The sequence below is a fragment of the Coregonus lavaretus genome (genome assembly GCF_964263955.1).
Source record: "Coregonus lavaretus genome assembly, chromosome: 34".
Taxonomy (NCBI): domain Eukaryota; kingdom Metazoa; phylum Chordata; class Actinopteri; order Salmoniformes; family Salmonidae; genus Coregonus; species Coregonus lavaretus.
In genome coordinates, this window is record NC_140021.1 from 29,803,438 (window position 1) to 29,830,852 (window position 27,415).

At 43.1% G+C, this 27,415-nt stretch overlaps 1 protein-coding gene across 1 annotated transcript in view; it reads left to right on the forward strand.

Moving 5' to 3' along the window:
* LOC311109427 (acyl-CoA dehydrogenase family member 11-like) overlaps nucleotides 1-27,415 on the forward strand; it is a 78,481-nt gene that overhangs the window by 1,125 nt on the left and 49,941 nt on the right. Inside the window, exons 3-13 of the mRNA XM_084152314.1 lie at nucleotides 765-890; nucleotides 1,081-1,242; nucleotides 1,366-1,530; nucleotides 1,708-1,849; nucleotides 2,142-2,263; nucleotides 3,650-3,756; nucleotides 3,859-3,973; nucleotides 4,370-4,447; nucleotides 4,686-4,824; nucleotides 5,412-5,519; nucleotides 21,160-21,258. Of these exons, the coding sequence (XP_084008440.1) occupies nucleotides 765-890; nucleotides 1,081-1,242; nucleotides 1,366-1,530; nucleotides 1,708-1,849; nucleotides 2,142-2,263; nucleotides 3,650-3,756; nucleotides 3,859-3,973; nucleotides 4,370-4,447; nucleotides 4,686-4,824; nucleotides 5,412-5,519; nucleotides 21,160-21,258 (1,363 nt within the window). The remainder of the gene's footprint in view (nucleotides 1-764; nucleotides 891-1,080; nucleotides 1,243-1,365; nucleotides 1,531-1,707; nucleotides 1,850-2,141; nucleotides 2,264-3,649; nucleotides 3,757-3,858; nucleotides 3,974-4,369; nucleotides 4,448-4,685; nucleotides 4,825-5,411; nucleotides 5,520-21,159; nucleotides 21,259-27,415) is intronic.

Here is a 27,415-nt window from a genome sequence, read left to right on the forward strand (position 1 = left end):
CCTGGAGTGTTTAATGGTTTTGTCAATGCTTGGGATAGACTAGAGAATGTAATAATAATAACCCAACAAAATGCTTTTGATTTGATACATTATGTCATGTATGCATGACTTTTATTTATTTGGAAGGGTAGACATTCGTGAACGCCCGTCCCAACCGAGGCTTATGTCGAAAAATCAAAAATGTTTTTTATTTATTTTTATTACCAACATTTCGATTCAGAGCTCCAAAATGGCATGTCATACACAATATGCATGTGAAAGTTATGCTGCTTTAAAAGTTGATACATTTGTTATCCCACTTAGGGAGACAAGTTAGAGAAAATGCCCTTGAAAGATTGTGTTGTGCTAGAGAGCTCTTCTTTGTTTACGCCCCCATTCAGCATCATATATAAATGCATGGCCAACCATCAGCATGGTCAACCACTCCATTATCTCAGCCAATTATGGCTAGCCAGGAAGGATCCTGTCTTTCCCCCTATATTTTTTATTTTTTTATTTAACCTTTATTTAACCAGGTAAGCCAGTTGAGAACAAGTTCTCATTTACAACTATATAGCTCAGTGCTTTCTCCTTGGCTAAACTAGGCTAATAATTTAACATTTGTATGCATATTTACAGATCCCATACATGTTTGTAATTAAGGCACATGAAAATTCACATGTTCAAGAAGGCATTTCTGCAAAATGGCCCTACTGTGAAGTAGGAACTAGCATCATCCGCCCCCGTTGAGCTGATGTGTCACATTTCTGTTTTCTGTGTGTGAGGTGGACAGAGAGTATCGGGTGCAGAAGGCCCTGTTCTCTGCTGGGTTCCCAGTACCCCGGCCACTACTACACTGCACTGACACAGGGCTGATCGGAACTGAGTTCTACCTGATGGAGCATGTACAGGTAGGTCAATGCTGTGCACAAACTCACACCATCTGTGTGAGCCTTTAAATGCACTGTTGAGCTCTAGTATGAGTTACACACAAACTTTCACTCTTTCACACTCTTTCACTCTGGCTGATGAGTATTACGTTTGTGTACTCCTGAGCCGTTTGGTCAGATGTCATTGCATTCCCCTCTCTGTGTGGTGTAGGGGCGTATATTCCGGGACCTGAGGCTCCCAGGGGTGAGTGCAGCGGAGAGGGCAGCACTGTATGTGTCTGCAGTGGAGGTTCTGGCCCGTCTTCACTCCTTGGACCTAACCACCATGGACCTAGAGGGGTACGGGAGAGGGCCTGGATACTGCAAGAGACAGGTAAAAGATAGATATCCTCCACTTATTCCCATTCCATGTTATTCCTTTCCCTTTCCAATCCCATTTGCATTCCACTTTGGTCTTGAAATATAATTTTCACTTTGACCGTTTATTAATCAAAAGGTGTCTACCTGGACAAAGCAATACAGAGCAGCTGCCCACAAAGAAATCCCAGTTATGGATAAGCTCTCTGATTGGCTGTTGAGCAACCTGCCGACCAATGACAATGAAGTGGCCCTTGTCCATGGGGACTTTCGAGTGGACAACCTGATATTCCATCCTACTGAGGTAGAAGCATGACATGACATGAACCTTACATTAAACAGTAATAATACTGTAATAAATAATTGCATTTTATAGCACCTTTCTAAAGGTGTTTTTCATTGTATATGAGACTAATGTGGTAGAGGAAATGAATGACTGAAGTGTGCATATCTAATAGACAAATGTAATCTTTCTCTCTAGGCTCGTGTGGTGGCTGTGTTGGACTGGGAGCTCTCCACCACGGGCCAGCCAATGGCAGACCTGGCCTACTTCCTGATGCCCAACTATTGGCCCAGCAGCATGAGCCTCCTCAGCAACATGGGCAGCCTGAGGGGTGTGGAGGGTATGACCTCTGAACTCTTATATCTGACACTGTTAAAGATGCGGCAGGCAGAACTAACACAGATCTAGGATCTGCTTACAAGCTCTAAACCCTAACTTAAACCATTAAGCAAGAACTCTGGAAACAGACCTTAGATTCGTTTCTAGGGGCAATGTAGTCCTACTCTGTTCTCTACAGCTTGGATTTTATGTGGCCTAATTTGATTTTCATCTGTCAGAAAATGATTCTGCTTGGTGTAATGCTATTGGTTAACTCTCTCTTTTTCTCTGTCTATGTATTTCTAAATGGCCAGGTATACCTTCTCCTGAGGACCTGATCTCCATCTACTGCCGCTGCCGGGAGATCCCATCTTCTCTGCCTCAGCTCAATTTCTACCTGGCCCTCTCTGTCTTTAAGATGGCAGGGATCGCTCAGGTTAGTCTCTCTCTCTCTCTCTCTCTCTCTCTCTGTCTCTCTCTCTCTCTCTCTCTCTCTCTCTCTCTCTCTCTGTCTCTCTCTCTCTCTCTCTCTCTGTCTCTGTCTCTGTCTCTGTCTCTGTCTCTGTCTCTCTCTCTCTCTCTCTGTCTCTCTCTCTCTCTCTCTCTCTCTCTCTCTCTGTCTCACACACACACACAAACACAAACAATACGATAAGATCAGTGGTGGAAAAGGTACCCAATTGTTATACTTGAGTAAAAGTAAAGATACCTTAATAGAAAATGACTCAAGTTAAAGTCAGCCAGTAAAATACTACTTGAGTAAAATTCTGTAAGTATTTGGTTTTAAACATACTTAGGTATCAAATGTAATTGCTAAAATGTACTTAAGTATCAAAAGTAAAAGTATAAATCATTTCAAATTCCTTATATTAAGCAAACCACACAGCACCATCTTCTAGTTTTTTAAAATTTACGGATAGCCAGGGGCACACTCCAACACTCAGACATCTTTACAAATGAAGCATTTGTGTTTAGTGAGTCTGCCAGATCAGAGGCAGTAGGGATGACCAGGGATGTTCTTTTGATAAGTGTGTGAATTTGACAATTTTCCTGTCCTGTTAAGTATTCAGTATTTTTGGGTGTCAGTGAAAATGTATGGAGTAAAAAGTAAATGATTTTCTTTAGGAATGTAGTGAAGTAAAAGTAAAAGTTGTCAAAAATATAAATAGTAAAGTAAAGTACTAATATCCCCAACAAACTACTTATTAGTACTTAAGTACTTATTTTTACTTAAGCACTTTACACCATAATATGCACCTTTTCAGTGATAGCACATGTTCCTGAATGCACATGATGGCCATTGAAATGCCAGATGGACTGGTGTAAATGAAGGAACACACACACAAACACACACACACACAGTGTTGCATTTTTTGATGCTCTCTCTCTGTATCTCTCAACTTGTCATCTCTTTGGCACTGTTCAGCTGAAGAGGCAGCTAATGAGCTCAAACTATTCCCAGGTCCACAGTCTCATCTCATCAATCTCATCAAGACAGACACACACACACACACACACTTTGTCTTGTCTGCTTTCATTATCTTTATTCTGTACCAAAGCAGACTGCTGTGGTATGATCTGTAAAAAAAAAAATCATCAATCAGCTTTCATCTATCTCTGATGCCATTTTCCCTCTTTCGTGCTGATAATACTATCTTACTGATAGAGGACTTCTGAGGACTGCGATAGTTTAGAGAAATGTCTCTGCTCACAGAGGATCTTGTCTCTGCTCACAGAGGATCTTGTCTCTGTTTGTATGTCTGTAACTCCTTCCCTCTCTCTCTCTCTCGCTCCTCTCTTTCTTTTTCTCTCTCTGTTATAGGGGGTCTATGCGCGCCACCTCCTGGGCAATGCCAGTGCTCCCAATGCTGCCCAGTTTGGCCAGAGTGTGGAGCTGTTGGCCCAGGTTGGGCTGCAGATTGCAGAGAGGTTAACATGATACTAAAACTACAGTCTATCATCTCATAATAAATAGTGCCTGTGTGTATAATAACTGAAATGGTATGTTTGTGTGTGTCTGCCTGTTTGTAGCCCCTCCAGGTCGGTCCATGCTGATGCCAGACTGTTCCTCCAGACGGCTAAAGGCCAGGCTGTCCACCGGCAGGTCACAGAGTTCATGAAACAACACGTGCTTCCTGCTCAGCAGGTCAGTTCAAAGGTCAGAGGTCAAGAGCAGAGAAGACAGTTGGAGGAACTCCTCATTACTGGGTTGTATGAGTCAGAGTGGCGGTCAGGGTAATGAGGTACAGAGAGTGCTGGAGGGAGCGAGCTAAGTGCACTCACACTTACATCCGTCAACAAACACACACATTGTTCACATACCTCATAAAGAGCATCTGGGACGTATTAAATGGAAACAACAATGGATACAAGACAAGAGCTTGTACAAGAGCTGATGATTCCATATCCTCATTGAGTCTGTCTCTTCTGTAGTCATTATACATTTCTGTCTGAGTGTACTGTATTGTAAAGTTGCAACCTCCTGAATTAGTCCACAGTTTGTATATTCACCAGTGAATGACTCTGACTGTTTTCCCCCCAGGAAGTGGCAGAGTACTACTCTAAACACGCCCACTCGCCCCAGAGATGGCACACTCCCCAGGTGATAGAGGATCTGAAGGTAAGGAAGGACACGAGGGGGTGATGTTGGTGTTCTTTGATGTCAGCTCTTGTAGAGTGTTTGAGGAGTAAGTTGAAGTTGCCCCTAGACATTGATCTTGGGTCAGTATTGCATTTTCCCCATTTAATGCTTAAGGTTAGGATTGGGGAGGAGAAGCTGATCCTAGATCTGTACCTAGGGGAAACTTCACCCTGGAGCGGTGTTTGAGTTCAGAGGTAATTTAAGATATCCCCCCTAGGTGAAGGCCAGAGAGGCGGGGCTGTGGAACCTCTTCCTACCAGCAGTCAGCGGTCTCAGTCAGCTAGACTACGCCCACATCGCAGAGGAGACGGGACGATGCCTCTACGCCCCCGACATCTTCAACTGCCAGGCCCCTGGTAAGGCATGGTCACCACTGATGAAGCCTGTTGAAGTTACTGTTTGATAGTGTACTAAGTTTTAGACTTAAGTTTTTCGCTGATGCACAACCAGGTAGATGATTTTTGTGTTCATAACCATTCATGACTGATAAATTAATCTAATCTAATGATGTGAAAACATACTGGTAATCACGTTTCATATTAATGTAATTATTCTGTCATAAATTAAGTTATGTTATGTTGAGTTATAACATCATCTGGTGGTTGTTAATAAATGTCAATAGTCGGGGGGGGGGGGGGGGGGTGTAAAAAAAAAGACTAAAATCACCAGGAATTCAGCAAAAAAATTGTTTAAGTTAGGAAATCTGTTCCCAAGTATTCTCATGGAAAAAAAAGAGACATATAGTATGTGATAGTGTCTCAATTTATTCAAGGTATGAAATTATTCTTCTTTTTAAAAAAACTATTTCTTTTTGGGCTTAGTTGTGGTCAAGTTGCAGTGTCCAAATCATTATAATTGGGTACCCCTGCGAGTTGCATTGTCTTTGTGATGTGATGGTGTCATTGGATACTTCCTAGATCTATGGTTGTGTTTGCCCCTACAGACACAGGGAACATGGAGGTCCTCCACATGTTTGGTACTGAGGAGCAGAAGCTAGAGTGGCTCCAGCCCCTGCTCAGTGGACAGATCCGCTCCTGCTTCTGTATGACAGGTACGCTCTCAGCCCCAGAGCCATGCATTAATATATGGCTACACTATATCCCTACTATGTAATACTGTATCTCTATATACGGCTCCACTTCATCCTAGTTATGTCAGTTCATGTAGCACAATAAGATATGACATAATGGAGTGCATTTATAAAGTACCTCAAATCGCATTACATTATATGGTGATAACTCTGCCCTTGTACCACAAATATGTACTCTAATAGCTTCCACCTGCGTAAATCTACTTGTTAAATTCACTCACTCGATCTTCTTTTTATTTACGTTTTGAGTTATAATGTCGACAGGAGGCTGGAAAAGCCCACTTACTCCAAAATAGACCAGTGACATGCTTAAATGGTCGCTTCTTTGTGCCAGTATGTTCACCACACAAAAAGGCAAACTCAGCTTCATCATTCATTGAATCAGATGGCTCATTCATCACAAAAACGACTGATATTGCCAACTACTTTAATGATTTTTTCATTGGCAAGATCAGCAAACTTAGGCATGACAGCAATAAATGCTGACACTACACATCCAAGTATATCTGACCAAATCCAAGTATATCTGACCAAATTTTGAATTTCGTAAAGTGAGTGTGGAAGAGGTGAAATAATGATTGTTTTCTATCAACAATGACAAACCACCGGGGTCTGACAACTTGGATGGAAAATTACTGAGGATAATAGTGGACGATATTGCCACTCCTATTTGCCATATCTTCAATTTAAGCCTACTAGAAAGTTTGTGCCCTCAGGCCTGGAGGGAAGCAAAAGTCATTCCGCTACCTAAGAATAGTAAAGCCCCCTTTACTGGCTCAAATAGCCGACCCATCAGCATGTTACCAACCGTTAGTAAAGTTTTGGAAAAAATTGACAACAGACTTTCAGCATGCTTATAGGGAAGGACATTCAACAAGCACAGCACTTACACAAATGACTGATGATTGGCTGAGAGAAATTGATGACAAAAAGATTGTGGGGACTGTTTTGTTGGACTTTGTCACGAACATTGAGAGACGGGTCAGACCAAGGTGCAGCGTGAAAAGCGTACATGTTTATTAACTAAATAAACATACAACAAAACAAGAAACAACGTAACGTGAAGTCCTCAGGCTATACACATACAAGCCTAAACGGAACAAGATCCCACAACTAAGGTAGGCAACATGGCTACCTAAGTATGATCCCCATCAGAGACAACGAGCGACAGCTCTCTGATTGGGAATCACACCCGGCCAAACATAGAAATACAACCTAGATCTGCAACATAGAAATAGACTAACATAGATCTCAAATAGACATTCACACCCTGACTCAACAAACAAGAGTTCCATAGGTCAGGGCGTGACAGACTTCAGTGCAGCTTTTGACATTATCGATCATAGTCTGCTGCTGGAAAAACGTATGTGTTCTGTTAGACAGGGAACGCTTCATCCACAATATAGCAGGGGATGTAAAGCCATAACACATAAGTTTTTCCAGCAGCAGACTATGATCGATAATGTCAAAAGGGTTTTCTTTAATAGAAGCCTCCAACACAATCCAGGAAGAATTAGGAATTCCCCAGGGCAGCTGTCTAAGCCCCTTACTTTTTAAAATCTTTACTAACGACATGCCACTGGCTTTGAGTAAAGCCAGTGTGTCTATGTGTGCGGATGACTCAACACTATACACGTCAGCTACTACAGCGACTGAAATGACTGCAACACTTAACAAAGAGCTGCAGTTAGTTTCAGAATGGGTGGCAAGGAATAAGTTAGTCCTAAATATTTCAAAAACGAAAAGCATTGTATTTGGGACAAATCATTCACTAAACCCTAAACCTCAACTAAATCTTGTAGTAAATAATGTGGAAATTGAGCAAGTTGAGGTGACTAAACTGCTTGGAGTAACCCTGGATTGTAAGCTGTCATGGTCAAAACATAATGATACAACAGTAGCGAGGATGGGGAGAAGTCTGTCCATAATAAAGCGCTGCTCTACCTTCTTAACAGCACTATCAACAAGGCAGGTCCTACAGGCTCTAGTTTTGTCACACCTGGACTACTGTTCACTCGTGTGGTCAGGTGCCACAAAAAAGGATTTAGGAAAATTGCAATTGGCTCAAAACAGGGCAGCACCGCTGGCCCTTGGATGTACACAGAGAGCAAACATTAATAATATGCATGTCAATCTCTCCTGGCTCAAAGTGGAGGAGAGATTTACTTTATCACTACTTGTATTTGTGAGAGGTATTGACATGTTGAAAGCACCGAGCTGTCTGTCTAAACGACTAGCACGCAGCTCAGACACCCATGCATACTCCACAAGACATGCCACCAGAGGTCTCTTCATGGTCCCCTAGTCCAGAATAGAATATGGGAGGTGCACAGTACTACATAGAGCCATGACTACATGGAAGTTTATTCCACATCAGGTAACTGATGCAAGCAGTATAATCAGATAAAAAAAAACAGATAAAAATACACCTTACGGAACAGAGGGGACTGTGAAGCAACACAAACATAGGCACAGACACATGCGTACACACACATTATAACATATGCGCTATACACACACATACACATGGATTTTGTGTTGTAGGGGCCTGAGGGCAAACCATTTTGCCAGACCCCAAATAGAGTAGCTGCTGCCTTTGCTAATGGGGATCCATAATAAATACAAATACACATGACCCTTTGGAAAGTACACTCTTAGAAAAAAAGGTGCTAAGTAGAACCGTACAGGGTTCTTCTTCTTTATCCCCATAGGGGAACCCTTCTATCTATAACCCTCTATGTAGGGTTCTTCAAAGAACCCCTTGTACAGTGAGGGAAAAAAGTATTTGATCCCCTGCTGATTTTGTACGTTTGCCCCCTGAAAAGACATGATCAGTCTATAGTTTTAATGGTAGGTTTATTTGAACAGTGAGAGACAGAATAACAACAAAAAAATCCAGAAAAAAAACGCATGTCAAAAATGTTATAAATTGATTTGCATTTTAATGAGGGAAATAAGTATTTGACCCCTCTGCAAAACATGACTTAGTACTTGGTGGAAAAACCCTTGTTGGCAATCACAGAGGTCAGACGTTTCTTGTGCAAACCTGGTGGCCAACTACACATCTCAGGAGGGATTTTGTCCCACTCCTCTTTGCAGATCTTCTCCAAGTCATTAAGGTTTTGAGTCTGACGTTTGGCAACTCGAACCTTCAGTTCCCTCCACAGATTTTCTATGGGATTAAGGTCTGGAGACTGGCTAGGCCACTCCAGGACCTTAATGTGCCTCTTCTTGAGCCACTCCTTTGTTGCCTTGGCCGTGTGTTTTGGGTCATTGTCATGCAGGAATACCCATCCATGACCCATTTTCAATGCCTTGGTTGAGGGAAGGAGGTTCTCACCCAAGATTTGACGGTACATGGCCCCGTCCATCGTCTCTTTGATGCGGTGAAGTTGTCCTGTCCCCTTAGCAGAAAAACACCCCCAAAGCATAATGTTTCCACCTCCATGTTTGACGGTGGGGATGGTGTTTTACATTTACATTTACATTTACGTCATTTAGCAGACACTTTTATCCAGAGCGACTTACAAATTGGTGCATTCACCTTATAGCCAGTGGGATAAACCACTTTATAATATGTTTTTTTTTTTTTTGGGGGGGTAGAAGGATTACTTTATCCTATCCCAGGTATTCCTTAAAGAGGTGGGGTTTCAAGTGTCTCCGGAAGGTGGTGAGTGACTCCGCTGTCCTGGCGTCGTGAGGGAGCTTGTTCCACCATTGGGGTGCCAGAGCAGCGAACAGTTTTGACTGGGCTGAGTGGGAACTGTGCTTCCGCAAAGGTAGGGGGGCCAGCAGGCCAGAGGTGGATGAACGCAATGCCCTTGTTTGGGTGTAGGGACTGATCAGAGCCTGAAGGTACAGAGGTGCCGTTCCCCTCACAGCTCCGTATGCAAGCACCATGGTCTTGTAGCAGATGCGAGCTTCAACTGGAAGCCAGTGGAGTGTGCGGAGGAGTGGGGTGACGTGAGAGAACTTGGGAAGGTTGAACACCAGACGGGCTGCAGCATTCTGGATGAGTTGTAGGGGTTTAATGGCACAGGCAGGGAGCCCAGCCAACAGCGAGTTGCAGTAATCCAGACGGGAGATGACAAGTGCCTGGATTAGGACCTGTGCCGCTTCCTGTGTAAGGCAGGGTCGTACTCTGCGAATGTTGTAGAGCATGAACCTACAGGATCGGGTCACCGCCTTGATGTTAGCGGAGAACGACAGGGTGTTGTCCAGGGTCACGCCAAGACTCTTTGCACTCTGGGAGGAGGACACAACGGAGTTGTCAACCGTGATGGCGAGATCATGGAACGGGCAGTCCTTCCCCGGGAGGAAGAGCAGCTCCGTCTTGCCAAGGTTCAGCTTGAGGTGGTGATCCGTCATCCACACTGATATGTCTGCCAGACATGCAGAGATGCGATTCGCCACCTGGTTATCAGAAGGGGGAAAGGAGAAGATTAGTTGTGTGTTGTCTGCGTAGCAATGATAGGAGAGGCCATGTGAGGATATGACAGAGCCAAGTGACTTGGTGTATAGCGAGAATAGGAGAGGGCCTAGAACTGAGCCCTGGGGGACACCAGTGGTGAGAGCACGTGATGCGGAGACAGATTCTCGCCACGCCACTTGGTAGGAGCAACCTGTCAGGTAGGACGCAATCCAGGAGTGAGCCGCGCCGGAGATGCCCAACTCGGAGAGGGTGGAGAGGAGGATCTGATGGTTCACAGTATCAAAGGCAGCAGACGGGTCTAGAAGGACAAGAGCAGAGGAGAGAGAGTTAGCTTTAGCAGTGCGGAGAGCCTCCGTGACACAGAGAAGAGCAGTCTCAGTTGAATGACCAGTCTTGAAACCTGACTGGTTTGGATCAAGAAGGTCATTCTGAGAGAGAGAGAGGTATTCAGCAGGGAGGAGAAGGTAGCAAAGAGCTTCCTAGGGTAAGAGGCAGATGCTTGGAATTTAGAGTGGTAGAAAGTGGCTTTAGCAGCAGAAACAGAGGAAGAAAATGTAGAGGAGGGAGTGAAAAGATGCCAGGTCCGCAGGGAGTCTAGTTTTCCTCCATTTCCGCTCGGTTGCCCGGAGCCCTGTTCTGTGAGCTCGCAATGAGTCGTCAAGCCACGGAGCAGGAGGGGAGGACCGAGCCGGCCGGGAGGATAGGGGACATAGAGAGTCAAAGGATGCAGAAAGGGATGAGAGGAGGTTTGAAGAGGCAGAATCAGGAGATTGGAGGGAGAAGGATTGAGCAAAGGGAAGAGATGATAGGATGGAAGAGGAGAGAGTAGCGGGAGAGAGAGAGCGAAGGTTGCGATGGCGCATTACCATCTGAGTAGAGGCAGAGTGAGTAGTGTTGGAGGAGAGCGAGAAAGAAAAGGATACAAAGTAGTGGTCGGAGACATGGAGGGGAGTTGCAGTGAGATTAGTAGAAGAACAGCATCTAGTAAAGATGAGGTCAAGCGTATTGCCTGCCTTGTTAGTAGGGGGGACGGTGAGAGGGTGAGGTCAAAAGAGGAGAGGAGTGGAAAGAAGGAGGCAGAGAGAAATGAGTCAAAGGTAGACGTAGGGAGGTTAAAGTCACCTAGAACTGTGAGATGTGAGCCATCCTCAGGAAAGGAACTTATCAAGGCGTCAAGCTCATTGATGAACTCTCCAAGGGAACCTGGAGGGCGATAAATGATAAGGATGTTAAGCTTGAATGGGCTAGTGACTGTGACAGCACGGAATTCAAATGAGGAGATAGACAGATGGGTCAGGGGAAAAAGAGAGAATGTCAACTTGGGAGAGATGAGGATTCCTGTGCCACCACCCCGCTGACCAGATGCTCTCGGGGTATGCGAGAACACATGGTCAGACGAGGAGAGAGCAGTAGGAGTAGCAGTGTTTTCAGTGGTAATCCATGTTTCCGTCAGCGCCAAGAAGTCGAGGGACTGGAGGGTAGCATAGGCTGAGATGAACTCTGCCTTGTTGGCCGCAGAACGGCAGTTCCAGAGGCTGCCGGAAACCTGGGTCGTGTGTGCAGGGACCACCAGGTTAGAGAGGCAGCAGCCACGCGGTGTGAGGCGTTTGTATAGCCTGTGTGGAGAGGAGAGAACAGGGATAGACAGACACATAGTTGACAGGCTACAGAAAATGGCTACAATAATGCAAAGGAGATCGGAATGAAATGAACTAAACATCTGGGAAAGCGAGAGCGCCTCCCTCACTTACGTTTCACTGAAACACCCAAATATAACTCTCCCAACTTCCACCTCAGAAACTATAATTGTTGTAAACTACAGCGGTTCAATGTTTTCTAGGAATAAACTAACTTAGTTTATTCAGCTAGCTAACTTGGTACAGTATTATTTCGTGAAAAACGTCCAGGGCACCTAGTCCTATGACGCCATAGCCAACTAGCATGCCAGGCTCCAATAACACGGTTTAGCACCAATACTCGGCCACAACAAACCACCAGTGTGTCAACACGCCAAGCAGATCATTCGTGTCCGTGTCTAACGTTGTGGGTTAGTCCCGACAGCCTGAGCGAGTCCGTCGTCAACTTATTCAGCCAGTTAGTTAGCTAGAATAGTTAGCATACTAGCTAGCCATTGCTTTCTGCCAACGAAAAAACGGCACGAACACACAGAGAGAGCCAAGCTAACGTTAACTAGTCACCCATGTCCCGAATTCCCTTGAACGACTCTGGTTACCAGTATGTCAAAACAAAACACAGATGTAGGTTATAACTTACCCCTAGCAGCTACTGTTAGCTAGCCAAGCGCAAAGCTAGCCACGGAATCAACTCAGCCAGTTGGCGTCTGTTCGCTAGGTCATTCCAGCTATTGTTTATGACACCATTTGTATAAAACCACCACCAGTGTGTATGTTTTTTCTTCTTCTCATCACCTCTAACCCTCTGTTCTTGGGGTCATAGGCAGCATTCCTCCTCCTCCAAACACGGCGAGTTGAGTTGATGCCAAAGAGCTCGATTTTGGTCTCATCTGACCACAACACTTTCACCCAGTTCTCCTCTGAATCATTCAGATGTTCATTGGCAAACTTCAGACGGGCCCGTATATGTGCTTTCTTGAGCAGGGGGACCTTGCGGGCGCTGCAGGATTTCAGTCCTTCACGGCGTAGTGTGTTACCAATTGTTTTCTTGGTGTCTATGGTCCCAGCTGCCTTGAGATCATTGACAAGATCCTCCCGTGTAGTTCTGGGCTGATTCCTCACCGTTCTCATGATCATTGCAACTCCACGAGGTGAGATCTTGCATGGAGCCCCAGGCCGAGGGAGATTGACAGTTATTTTGTGTTTCTTCCATTTGCGAATAATCGCACCAACTGTTGTCACCTTCTCACCAAGCTGCTTGGCGATGGTCTTGTAGCCCATTACAGCCTTGTGTAGGTCTACAATCTTGTCCCTGACATCCTTGGAGAGCTCTTTGGTCTTGGCCATGGTGGAGAGTCTGGAATCTGATTGATTGATTGCTTCTGTGGACAGGTGTCTTTTATACAGGTAACAAGCTGAGATTAGGAACACTCCATTTAAGAGTGTGCTCCTAATCTCAGCTTGTTACCTGTATAAAAGACACCTGGGAGCCAGAAATCTTTCTGATTGAGAAGGGGTCAAATACTTATTTCCCTCATTAAAATGCAAATCAATTTCTAACATCTTTGGAGGGTTCTTCCTTGAACCCTCTATGAACAATTCCACCAGCATTATTAGCCTTTAAAATGTTATTATTGATGACAATACATTAAATATATCATAAGGCCTTTGAGGGCCTAGTTATACCCTAACATAGTGGTGTTAGGAATCTCCTGGTTTACAGGCCACATCAGGCCTGCAGATGACATACACTACTGGTCAAAAGTTTTAGAACACCTACTTATTCAATGGTTTTTCTTTATTTTTTACTATTTTCTACATTGTAGAATAATAGTGATATATGAAAACTATGAAATAACACAAATGGAATCATGTATTAACCAAAAAAAGTGTTAAACAAATCAAAATATATTTTATTTTGTTTTTATGAAACAGCCACCCTTTGCCTTGATGACAGCTTTGCACACTCTTGGCATTCTCTCAACCAGCTTCACCTGGAATGCTTTTCCAACAGTCTTGAAGGACTTCTCACATATGCTGAGCACTTGTTGGCGGCTTTTCCTTCACTCTGCGGTCCGACTCATCCCAAACCATCTCAATTGGGTTTATAAAAATATATATAAAAAAATACAGGTTGGGTGATTGTGGAGGCCAGGTCATCTGATGCAGCACTCCATCACTCTCCTTCTTGGTAAAATAGCCCTTACACAGCCTGGAGGTGTGTTGGGTCATTGTCCTGTTGAAAAACAAATGATAGTCCCACTAAGCCCAGACCAGATGGGATGGTGTATCGCTGCAGAATTCTGTGGTAGCCATGCTGGTTAAGTGTGCCTTGAATTCTAAATAAATCACAGACAGCGTCACCAGCAAAGCACCCCCACACCATAACACCTCCTCCTCCATGCTTTATGGTGGGAAATACACATGCGGAGATCATCCGTTCACCCACACCCCGTCTCACAAAGACACGCCGGTTGGAACCAAAAATAAAAAAATTGGACTCCAGACCAAAGGACACATTTCATCCAGTCTAATGTCCATTGCCCGTGTTTCTTGGCCCAAGCAAGTCTATTCTTATTATTGGTGTCCTTTAGTGGTGGTTTCTTTGCAGCAATTCGACCATGAAGGCCTGATTCACACAGTCTCCTCTGAACAGTTGATTTTGAAATGTGTCTGTTACTTGAACTCTGTGAAGCATTTATTTGGGCTGCAGTTTCTGAGGCTGGTAACTCTAATGAACTTATCCTCTGCAGCAGAGCTGTCAAGGCAAAGGGTGGCTATTTGAAGAATCTCAAATATAAAATATATTTTGATATGTTTAACACTTTTTTGGTTACTACATGATTCCATATATGTTATTTCATAGTTTTGATGTCTTCACTATTATTCTAGAATGTAAAAAATAGTAAAAACCCTTTAATGAGTAGGTACTACCTACAGTGGGGAGAACAAGTATTTGATACACTGCTGATTTTGCAGGTTTTCCTACTTACAAAGCATGTAGAGGTCTGTCATTTTTATCATAGGTACACTTCACCTGTGAGAGACATAATCTAAAACAAAAATCCAGAAAATCACATTGTATGATTTTTAAGTAATTAATTTGCATTTTATTGCATGACATAAGTATTTGATCACCTACCAACCAGTAAGAATTCCGGCTCTCACAGACCTGTTAGTTTTTCTTCAAGAAGCCCTCCTGTTCTCCACTCATTACCTGTATTAACTGCACCTGTTTGAACTCATTACCTGTATAAAAGACACCTGTCCACACACTCAATCAAACAGACTCCAACCTCTCCACAATGGCCAAGACCAGAGAGCTGTGTAAGGACATCAGGGATAAAATTGTAGACTTGCACAAGGCTGGGATGGGCTACAGGACAATAGGCAAGCAGCTTGGTGAGAAGGCAACAACTGTTGGCACAATTATTAGAAAATGGAAGAAGTTCAAGATGACGGTCAATCACCCTCGGTCTGGGGCTCCATGCAAGATCTCACCTCGTGGGGCATCAATGGTCATGAGGAAGGTGAGGGATCAGCCCAGAACTACACGGCAGGACCTGGTCAATGACCTGAAGAGAGCTGGGACCACAGTCTCAAAGAAAACCATTAGTAACACACTACGCCGTCATGGATTAAAATCCTGCAGCGCACGCAAGGTCCCCCTGCTCAAGCCAGCGCATGTCCAGGCCCGTCTGAAGTTTGCCAATGACCATCTGGATGATCCAGAGGAGGAATGGGAGAAGGTCATGTGGTCTGATGAGACAAAAATAGAGCTTTTTGGTCTAAACTCCACTCGCCGTGTTTGGAGGAAGAAGAAGGATGAGTACAACCCCAAGAACACCATCCCAACCGTGAAGCATGGAGGTGGAAACATCATTCTTTGGGGATGCTTTTCTGCAAAGGGGACAGGACGACTGCACCGTATTGATGGGAGGATGGATGGGGCCATGTATCGCGAGTTCTTGGCCAACAACCTCCTTCCCTCAGCAAGAGCATTGAAGATGGGTCGTGGCTGGGTCTTCCAGCATGACAACGACCAGAAACACACAGCCAGGGCAACTAAAGAGTGGCTCCGTAAGAAGCATCTCAAGGTCCTGGAGTGGCCTAGCCAGGTCTCCAGACCTGAACCCAATAGAACATCTTTGGAGGGAGCTGAAAGTCCGTATTGCCCAGCGACAGCCCCGAAACCTGAAGGATCTGGAGACGTCTGTATGGAGGAGTGGGCAAAAATCCCTGCTGCAGTGTGTGCAAACCTGGTGAAGAACTACAGGAAACGTATGATCTCTGTAATTGCAAACAAAGGTTTCTGTACCAAATATTAAGTTCTGCTTTTCTGATGTATCAAATACTTATGTCATGCAATAAAATGCAAATTAATTACTTAAAAATCATACAATGTGATTTTCTGGATTTTTGTTTTAGATTCAGTCTCACACAGTTGAAGTGTACCTATGATAAAAATTACAGACCTCTACATGCTTTGTAAGTAGGAAAACCTGCAAAATCGGCAGTGTATCAAATACTTGTTCTCCCCACTGTATATATATATATTTCCTTTATTATTTTCCACTAACCCTACCACCCCTCCCCTAATTGGAGAAAACTAATGAACAACAACACTTACTCTTTTACTTCCAGCTTATACACACTATATACCTTTTACGGACACAATCTATTTTACAATAGTTATATTTTGTTTGTTTTTAGTCCTTCCTCTACCCTCAACCTCTCCCATCTATTTCTGAAGTCCATCCAGTTTGAATTTTATTTGCCATATATTTTTAACTGTGCTGTTTCACAAAAGTTCTGAACCTATATACATTTTACAGACCCAGTACATTTTACATTTGCTATCTTGTTGTTATTAGTTGTTGTTATTAGTCTCACCCTTCAGCTCCATTCAACTCCTCCCATCTATCTCTTAACACCATCCATGGCTTTCTATTTGCCATATATTTTTCAACTGTGCCTTGATGCTTCACAAAAGTTCTGAACCTTTCTATTCTCATAGTTTCTACAGATTGTAAATTAAAGATAAACATTTTTCCTAAAGTATTATTATATTATTGATCGATTGACCATGACTTTTCAAATCACCCAGTATTGCTATCTGCAGCGTTAGCTCCAGGTAAATGTTGCAATTCTTCAGCTATTCCTGTACCTGTGACCGAAAACAAGCTACATATCAAAATAAATGATCTAATGACTCCGTCTCTTTGCAGTAAAATCTGCAGAGCTGGGAAGGTTGTTTCCCCCATATATACAGTGGGGAAAAAAAGTATTTAGTCAGCCACCAATTGTGCAAGTTCTCCCACTTAAAAAGATGAGAGAGGCCTGTAATTTTCATCATAGGTACACGTCAACTATGACAGACAAATTGAGAGAAAAAAATCCAGAAAATCACATTGTAGGGTTTTTAATGAATTTGTTTGCAAATTATGGTGGAAAATAAGTATTTGGTCACCTACAAACAAGCAAGATTTCTGGCTCTCACAGACCTGTAACTTCTTCTTTAAGAGGCTCCTCTGTCCTCCACTCGTTACCTGTATTAATGGCACCTGTTTAAACTTGTTATCAGTATAAAAGACACCTGTCCACAACCTCAAACAGTCACACTCCAAACTTCACAATGGCCAAGACCAAAGAGCTGTCAAAGGACACCAAAAACAAAATTGTAGACCTGCACCAGGCCGGGAAGACTGAATATGCAATAGGTAAGCAGCTTGGTTTGAAGAAATCAACTGTGGGAGCAATTATTAGGAAATGGAAGACATACAAGACCACTGATAATCTCCCTCGATCTGGGGCTCCACGCAAGATCTCACCCCGTGGGGTCAAAATGATCACAAGAACGGTGAGCAAAAATCCCAGAACCACACGGGGGGACCTAGTGAATGACCTGCAGAGAGCTGGGACCAAAGTAACAAAGCCAACCATCAGTAACACACTACGCCGCCAGGGACTCAAATCCTGCAGTGCCAGACGTGTCCCCCTGCTTAAGCCAGTACATGTCCAGGCCCGTCTGAAGTTTGCTAGAGTGCATTTGGATGATCCAGAAGAGGATTGGGAGAATGTCATATGGTCAGATGAAACCAAAATATAACTTTTTGGTAAAAACTCAACTCGTCATGTTTGGAGGACAAAGAATGCTGAGTTGCATCCAAAGAACACCATACCTACTGTGAAGCATAGGGTTGGAAACATCATGCTTTGGGGCTGTTTTTCTGCAAAGGGACCAGGACGACTGATCCGTGTAAACGAAAGAATGAATGGGGTCATGTATCGTGAGATTTTGAGTGAAACCCTCCTTCCATCAGCAAGGGCATTGAAGATGAAACGTGGCTGGGTCTTTCAGCATGACAATGATCCCAAACACACCGCCCGGGCAACGAAGGAGTGGCTTCGTAAGAAGCATTTCAAGGTCCTGGAGTGGCCTAGCCAGTCTCCAGATCTCAACCCCATAGAAAATCTTTGGAGTGAGTTGAAAGTCTGTGTTGCCCAGCGACAGCCCCAAAACATCACTGCTCTAGAGGAGATCTGCATGGAGGAATGGGCCAAAATACCAGCAACAGTGTGTGAAAACCTTGTGAAGACTTACAGAAAACGTTTGAACTGTGTCATTGCCAACAAAGGATATATAACAAAGTATTGAGAAACTTTTGTTATTGACCAAATACTTATTTTCCACCATCATATGCCAATAAATTCATTAAAAATCCTACAATGTGATTTTCTGGATTTTTTTTTCTCATTTTGTCTGTCATAGTTGACGTGTACCTATGATGAAAATTACAGGCCTCTCTCATCTTTTTAAGTGGGAGAACTTGCACAATTGGTGGCTGACTAAATACTTTTTTTCCCCACTGTATAACATTATATTGGTTGCAAGAATTTTGTAGAATAACTTAAATTGAAAAATTCTAAGTTTTGAATACGGTGTTGTTTTGCGTATCAGTTCATAAACCATGTGCCATGGAATCGGTACTCGAAAATCTCTTCACAACTATTTTGCAATCTATATGGCACAGGTGTAAATTTGTTGGTCCTTAAATTAAACTGGTATATATTTTTTTTTATCACAATTTTCTTTAACCAATTTTGGTCTTTAATGCAGGGCCTACAGACAAGTTCCTTACTTTTTCCACCTTCCACTTGTCTCTTCCATATTTGCGGTAATGCTGCAATTAGTTGGTTGTAATTTTAACATAACTCCAACAGGCCTACAGTGGGGGAAAAAAGTATTTAGTCAGCCACCAATTGTGCAAGTTCTCCCACTTAAAAAGATGAGAGAGGCCTGTAATTTTCATCATAGGTACACGTCAACTATGACAGACAAAATGAGAAAAAAAATCCAGAAAATCACATTGTAGGATTTCTTATGAATTTATTTGCAAATTATGGTGGAAAATAAGTATTTGGTCAATAACAAAAGTTTCTCAATACTTTGTTATATACCCTTTGTTGGCAATGACACAGGTCAAACGTTTTCTGTAAGTCTTCACAAGGTTGTCACACACTGTTGCTGGTATTTTGGCCCATTCCTCCATGCAGATCTCCTCTAGAGCAGTGATGTTTTGGGGCTGTCGCTGGGCAACACGGACTTTCAACTCCCTCCAAAGATTTTCTATGGGGTTGAGATCTGGAGACTGGCTAGGCCACTCCAGGACCTTGAAATGCTTCTTACGAAGCCACTCCTTCGTTGCCCGGGCGGTGTGTTTGGGATCATTGTCATGCTGAAAGACCCAGCCACGTTTCATCTTCAATGCCCTTGCTGATGGAAGGAGGTTTTCACTCAAAATCTCACGATACATGGCCCCATTCATTCTTTCCTTTACACGGATCAGTCGTCCTGGTCCCTTTGCAGAAAAACAGCCCCAAAGTATGATGTTTCCACCCCCATGCTTCACAGTAGGTATGGTGTTCTTTGGATGCAACTCAGCATTCTTTGTCCTCCAAACACGACGAGTTGAGTTTTTACCAAAAAGTTCTATTTTGGTTTCATCTGACCATATGACATTCTCCCAATCCTCTTCTGGATCATTTTATTTTACTTCTGCTCTTTTTTTCTCAACACTTTTTTGTTGTTGTTGTTTTATTTTACTTTTCTATTGAGAAATAAATGCATTTTTGGTTAAGGGCTGTAAGTAAGCATTTCACGGTAATGTGTACACCTGTTGTATTCAGCGCATGTGGCAAATATAATTTGATTTATATTGCTTGTAGGGTATAAATAAATACTTATACCCTACGTATATATTTTCAAAGAAGTGTGGATCATCATTATTTGGACCGTATAGGTTAATGAGCCATATCTGTTTATGGTCCAATAACATTTAAAATCATCCATCTACCTTGAGGATCTGTTTGGACAATTTGTACATTCGGATCAAAATTACTGTTAATTAATATCATCACCCCTTTTTAATTTCTTTGCCCATGGAAGAAATATATTTATCACCCCCAGTCCTTTTTCCACACAACTTCATCTAAAATTGTTGATTGAGTTTCCTGTAAACAATAGATATTATAATATTTATATTTTATCCAGGTAAATACTGATCGTCTTTTCTTATTATCTGCTAAGCTTTTACAATTATAACTGGCTTACTTACAAAAACGATTCTTAGGACGTTAAAGGTTCTAGGTAGAACCCTTTGCCTTACAAATAACCCTTGTCTTCCAAAAAGGGTTCTTCTGATCGAAATGGTTCTTGGTAGAACCCTATCCCTCCGCAAAGAACCCTTTTGGAACCCTTTTTTCTAAGCATGTAATATCCCTGTTAGCATGCTTGTGGTGGTGCTGCCTCCTCTCAGACGACCCCACCTGAGGGGAGGTTGTATATTTATCTCAGCATGTACAGGCTCTGAGTAGAGATATCTCCATAAAGACACTGAACACTCAGAGCGAGGCCTGTGGGACAACACCATGAGTCAGAATGTTGAGAATGAGCCAATTTCCTCTGTTTGTTACCAATTACAGAGAAATAGTATGCATCACAAATGGCACCCTATATCCTATACTGTGCACTACTTTTGACCAGGGTCCCTAAGGCTCTGGTAGAGCTCTGGTCAAAAATAGTTCACTAAGTGGGGAATAGAATGCCATTTGGGACACAGCAATAGTAATTTAATGATGTCAGAAGGGACGATAGTGGGCGTTAGGTTCCCTTGTGTTCCTGCAAATACAGATGTTGTTTTCGAGGTGTTTGTGTGTGTCATCGGTTTGGTTGATTTAGGATGAGCTTCCCACTCCTGTGAACACATTGCTGGGAATTTACTGTGCATAGAGATACACGCGCATACACAGAGAGAGAGTATGTCCTGCTGTGTTAAACACTACCCAGTGATCTCTGTGTGGGTGGGTGGATGGTTAGTGTTTCCTGTCCACAGACTTTAGGAAAGGGTTAACACGCACATTACCATGCTTTTCCCGTTTTTGGTGCAGTTACAGGCCCAAAGTTGACATAGTAGAAAAACATAGACTGTACCAATAACTCATTTTTACCTCTGCCATTTTACCCTGTCAACAGAGCCTGATGTGGCCTCCAGTGACGCCACCAACATGGAGTGTACCCTTCAGAGGGACCAAGACCATCACATCATCCACGGGAGGAAGTGGTGGAGCAGTGGTGCGTAAACCTACTTGTTATTTCATTAACTTCTTTTTAATTCTGTTTTGATTTATAATTCCAGCTGGAGACTGGGAAAGCAGGGATGCCTATCCAATATTCACTTATGCCAAAATAGACCATTAACACGCTTAAATGAGTCGCGAATGAAAAAAGATTGAAGCTCTCTCTCTCTCTCTCTCTCTCTCTCTCTCTCTCTCTCTCTCTCTCTCTCTCTCTTCTGTTTGCATGCCACCAAAGCAGAAAGGCCTGAAGTGTATAAGCTTAATTGTGACTCCTTCCGTGCTATTTGAACAATGCTCTAAGTGCCTGAGAGCAGTTACCACCCAAAAGCAGCACTTCTTTTCATCTCTCTACCCAAACAGACTAATGAGGTAAACCCCAGAGTGGGAACATTTTACCCTCTGAGCCACACATGGCTAACAGAACTCATTCTTGGAACGAAGACATGAGTCATAGAACAAGCAAACACTGAAAGAACCATGTTAAACATTGTGTCTTGTGCATCTATGTGCTTTAAGTGTTTTAAAAGGCCAATTAAGGATTGCGTGACTGTTTATTTCATATATTGACTCAGTTTGTATATAGTGGATGAAGAGGTTTATTTGTGGGATCTTTGACAAAGGTGCAGATACGAGTGACTCACCGGCCAAACAGTATCTCCACCCTATAAGCCAGGGATCATCAACAAACTCAGCAACAAAAGACTGCGTTTATTTTCAGCAAACTTAACATGTGTAAATATTTGTAGAGTGAGGGAAAGTTTTTGATCCCCTGCTGTTTTGTACATTTGCCCACTGACAAAGAAATGATCAGTCAATAATTTTAATGGTAGGGTTATTTGAACAGTGAGAGACAGAATAACAACAAAAAAATCCAGAAAACGCATGTCAAAAATGTTATAAATTGATTTGCATTTTAATGAGGGAAATAAGTACCCCCTCTCAATCAGAAAGATTTCTGGCTCCCAGGTGTCTTTTATACAGGTAACGAGCTGAGATTAGGAGCACACTCTTAAAGGGAGTGCTCCTAATCTCAGCTTGTTACCTGTATAAAAGACACCTGTCCACAGAAGCAATCAATCAATCAGATTCCAGACTCTCCACCATGGCCAAGACCAAAGAGCTCTCCAAGGATGTCGGGGACAAGATTGTAGACCTACACAAGGCTGGAATGGGCTACAAGATCATCGCCAAGCAGCTTGGTGAGAAGGTGACAACAGTTGGTGCGATTATTTGCAAATGGAAGAAACACAAAATAACTGTCAATCTCCCTCGGCCTGGGGTTCCATGCAAGATCTCACCTCGTGGAGTTGCAATGATCATGAGAACGGTGAGGAATCAGCCCAGAACTACACGGGAGGATCTTGTCAATGATCTCAAGGCAGCTGGGACCATAGTCACCAAGAAAACAATTGGTAACACACTACGCCGTGAAGGACTGAAATCCTGCAGCGCCCGCAAGGTCCCCCTGCTCAAGAAAGCACATATACAGGGCCGTCTGAAGTTTGCCAATGAACATCTGAATGATTCAGAGGAGAACTGGGTGAAAGTGTTGTGGTCAGATGAGACCAAAATCGAGCTCTTTGGCATCAACTCAACTCGCCGTGTTTGGAGGAGGAGGAATGCTGCCTATGACCCCAAGAACACCATCCCCACCATCAAACATGGAGGTGGAAACATTATGCTTTGGGGGTGTTTTTCTGCTAAGGGGACAGGACAACTTCACCGCATCAAAGGGACGATGGATGGGGCCATGTACCGTCAAATCTTGGGTGAGAACCTCCTTCCCTCAGCCAGGGCATTGAAAATGGGTCGTGGATGGGTATTCCAGCATGACAATGACCCAAAACACATGGCCAAGGCAACAAAGGAGTGGCTCAAGAAGAAGCACATTAAGGTCCTGGAGTGGCCTAGCCAGTCTCCAGACCTTAATCCCATAGAAAATCTGTGGAGGGAGCTGAAGGTTCGAGTTGCCAAACGTCAGCCTTGAAACCTTAATGACTTGGAGAAGATCTGTAAAGAGGAGTGGAACAAAATCCCTCCTGAGTTGTGTGCAAACCTGGTGGCCAACTACAAGAAACGTCTGACCTCTGTGATTGTCAACAAGTGTTTTTGCCACCAAGTACTGAGTCATGTTTTGCAGAGGAGTCAAATACTTATTTCCCTCATTAAAATGCAAATGAATTTATAACATTTTTGACATGCGTTTTTCTAGATTTTTTTGTTGTTATTCTGTCTCTCACTGTTCAAATAAACCTACCATTAAAATTATATACTGATTATGTCTTTGTCAGTGGGCAAATGTATAAAATCAGCAGGGGATCAAATACTTGTTTCCCTCACTGTATGAACATAACAAGTTTCAACAACTGAGACATAAACTGAACAAGTTCCACAGACATGACCAACAGAAATTGAATAATGTGTCCCTGAACAAAGGGGGGGTCAATATCAAAAGTAACAGTCAGTATCTGGTGTGGCCACCAGCTGCATTAAGTACTGCAGTGCATCTCCTCCTCGTGGACTGCAGCAGATTTGCCAGTCCATGCTGTGAGATGTTGCCCCACTCTTCCACCAAGGCACCTGCAAGTTCCCGGACATTTCTAGGGGAAATGGCCCTAGCCCTCACCCTCCGATCCAACAGGTCCCAGACGTGCTCAATGGGATTGAGATCCGGGCTCTTCACTGGCCATGGCAGAACACTGACATTCCTGTCTTGCAGGAAATCACGCACAGAACGAGCAGTATGGCTGGTGGCATTGTCATGCTGGAGGGTCATGTCAGGATGAGCCTGCAGGAAAGGTACCACATGAGGGAGGAGGATGTCTTCCCTGTAACGCACAGCGTTGAGATTGCCTGCAATGACAACAAGCTCAGTCTGATGATGCTGTGACACACCGCCCCAGACCATGACGGACCCTCCACCTCCAAATCGATCCCGCTCCAGAGTACAGGCCTCGTGTATCGCTCATTCCTTCGACGATAAATGCAAATCCGACCATCACCCCTGGTGAGACAAAACCGCGACTCGTCAGTGAAGAGCGCTTTTTGCCAGTCCTGTCTGGTCCAGCGACTGTGGGTTTGTGCCCATAGGCGACGTTGTTGCCGGTGATGTCTGGTGAGGACCTGCCTTACAACAGGCCTACAAGCCCTCAGTCCAGCCTCTCTCAGCCTATTGTGGACAGTCTGAGCACTGATGGAGGTATTGTGCGTTCCTGGTGTAACTTGGGCAGTTGTTGTTGCCATCCTGTACCTGTCCCGTAGGTGTGATGTTCGGATATACCGATCCTGTGCAGGTGTTGTTAAACGTGGTCTGCCACTGCGAGGATGATCAGCTGTCCGTCCTGTCTCCCTGTAGCGCTGTCTTAGGCGTCTCACAATGCGGACATTGCAATTTATTGCCCTGGCCACAACTGCAGTCCTCATGCCTCCTTGCAGCATGCCTAAGGCACATTCACACAGATGAGCAGGGACCCTGGGCATCTTTCTTTTGGTGTTTTTCAGAGTCAGTAGAAAGGCCTCTTTAGTGTCCTACGTTTTCATAACTGTGACCTTAATTGCCTACCGTCTGTAAGCTGTTAGTGTCTTAACGACCGTTCCACAGGTGCATGTTCATTAAATGTTTATGGTTCATTGAACAAGCATGGGAAACAGTGTTTAAACCCTTTACAATGAAGATCTGTGACGTTATTTGGATTTTTACGAATTATCTTTGAAAGACAGGGTCCTGAGAAAGGGGTGTTTCTTTTTTTGCTGAGTTTTTTTTATATATATATATATATAAAATGTGGCTGCCAGTTTGGGAATCCTGTCATATCCCATGTATTTAGCTGATGTTGTTTTCAGTTTAATTTTGAATGGGACAACATGAAATGTACTACTCTGCGTGGGTACATTGAAAGTATTTGGGTTGAAGTTGCCACTGTCAAAGTGGTGTGACATAACAGAAACAACCTCACCGACATTAAATCACTGCCGCTGCGTAGTGATCCTCCAGATAGAACAGTAAACAAGCATTTCCTGGCATAGCCATGATTTAACATTAAATAAATCACGTCTGGACCGTGGTCTCAGCCAATCAGAATCCAGGATCAGCACCCTTTGTGTAATGTTAGTTAGATAATATCAGTTTCACTTGCTATTGTATATCATTGATCACTGTTATCATAACTTGTGTTGTGAATGTGACGTATGTATGCCTGTAGATGTTGCTAACTGACCCCCTCAATCACTGTCCGCTCTAGGACATATTCCAGATGTTAAAATGTGGTTTGAGGCCGTCCTCATTTCAACATTCTCTGCATGACATGGAACATTGGCCTGTTGTTTTCAGTATCGGCACGGAACGTATCCTTAACCCTTTTCTAGACTGTCTTGTCTTATTTAGTCAGTCATATCTGTATTGTGTATCAGACTGTGAAACACTGTCTGCGTTCCAAATTTTGACCAGAGCGGTATGGGCCCTGCTCAAAAGTAGTGCACTGTATAGGGAACAGGGTGCCATTTGGGAAATGGACCTAAAATGATCACTCTTATGGCATGTTGAGTTTCATCAACACTTATGCAAGTTATGCAAGTTTGATAACGTCTAATTGGCTGTGCATGTAGGGGGGTTCCAAACCCAAGAACAAAAGGAGTAGTGGTCTGAATGAATAACAGAGACATCATTATCTTAAACTAGTGTTTTTTCTAGTTTTCCAGCTTTAGGGTTCAATCGAAGGATGATTATTATGCAATTAGTCATTGATGATATACAGTACTTGTAAAAAGTTTGGACCCACCTACTCATTCAAGGGTTTTTCTTTATTTTTAGTATTTTCTACATTGTAGAATAATAGTGAAGACATCAAAACTATGAAATAACACATATGGAATCATGTAGTAACCAAAAAAGTGTTAAACAAATCAAAATATATTTTATATTTGAGATTCTTCAAAGTAGCCACCCTTTGCCTTGATGACAGCTTTGCACACTCTTGGAATTGTCTCAACCAGCTTCATGAGGTAATCACCTGGAATGCATTCCAATTAACAGGTGTGCCTTGTTAAAAGTTAATTTGTGGAATTTCTTTCCTTCTTAATGCATTTGAAGCAATCAGTTGTGTTGTGACAAGGTAGGGGTGGTATACAGAAGATAGCCCTATTTGGTAAAAGACCAAGCCCATATTATGGCAAGAACAGCTCAAATAAGCAAAGAGAAACGACAGTCCATCATTACTTTAAGACATGAAGGTCAGTCAATCCGGAAAATGTCAAGAACTTTGAAAGTTTCTTCAAGTGCAGTCGCAAAAACCATCAAGCGCTATAATGAAACTGGCTCTCATGAGGACCGCCACAGGAAAGGAAGACCCAGAGTTGCCTCTGCTGCAGAGGATAAGTTCATTAGAGTTACCAGCCTCAGAAATTGCAGCCCAAATAAATGCTTTACAGAGTTCAAGTAACAGACACATCTCAACATCAACTGTTCAGAGGAGACTGCGTGAATCAGGCCTTCATGGTCGAATTGCTGCAAAGAAACCACTATTAAAGTGCACCAATAAGAAGAAACTTGCTTGGGCCAAGAAACATGAGCAATGGACATTAGACCAGTGGAAATGTGTCCTTTGGTGTGATGAGTCCAAATTTGAGATTTTTGAGTTGCCAAACGTCAGCCTTGAAACCTTAATGACTTGGAGAAGATCTGCAAAGAGGAGTGGGACAAAATCCTTTCTGAGATGTGTGCAAACCTGGTGGCCAACTACAAGAAATATATGACCTCTGTGATTGCCAACAAGAGTTTTGCCACCAAGTACTAAGTCATGTTTTGCAGAGGGGTCAAATACTTATTTCCCTCATTAAAATGCAAATCAATTCATAAATTTTTTTACATGCATTTTTCTGGATTATTTTGTTGTTATTATGCCTCTCACTGTTCAAATAAACCTACCATTAAAATTATAGACTGATCATGTCTTTGTCTGTGGGCAAACGTACAAAATCAGCAGGGGATCAAATACTTTTTTCCCTCACTGTAGCTGCTACTTTCATGGTATTATACAGGAATGATGGCAGAGCAAATGTATTTCACCAACTAAACCAAGTGTGAAGTGACGTCTGATACTTGTGAGTCATATCATGTGTAAAAGTGACAGTTGGTACGTGATACTATCAGTCAG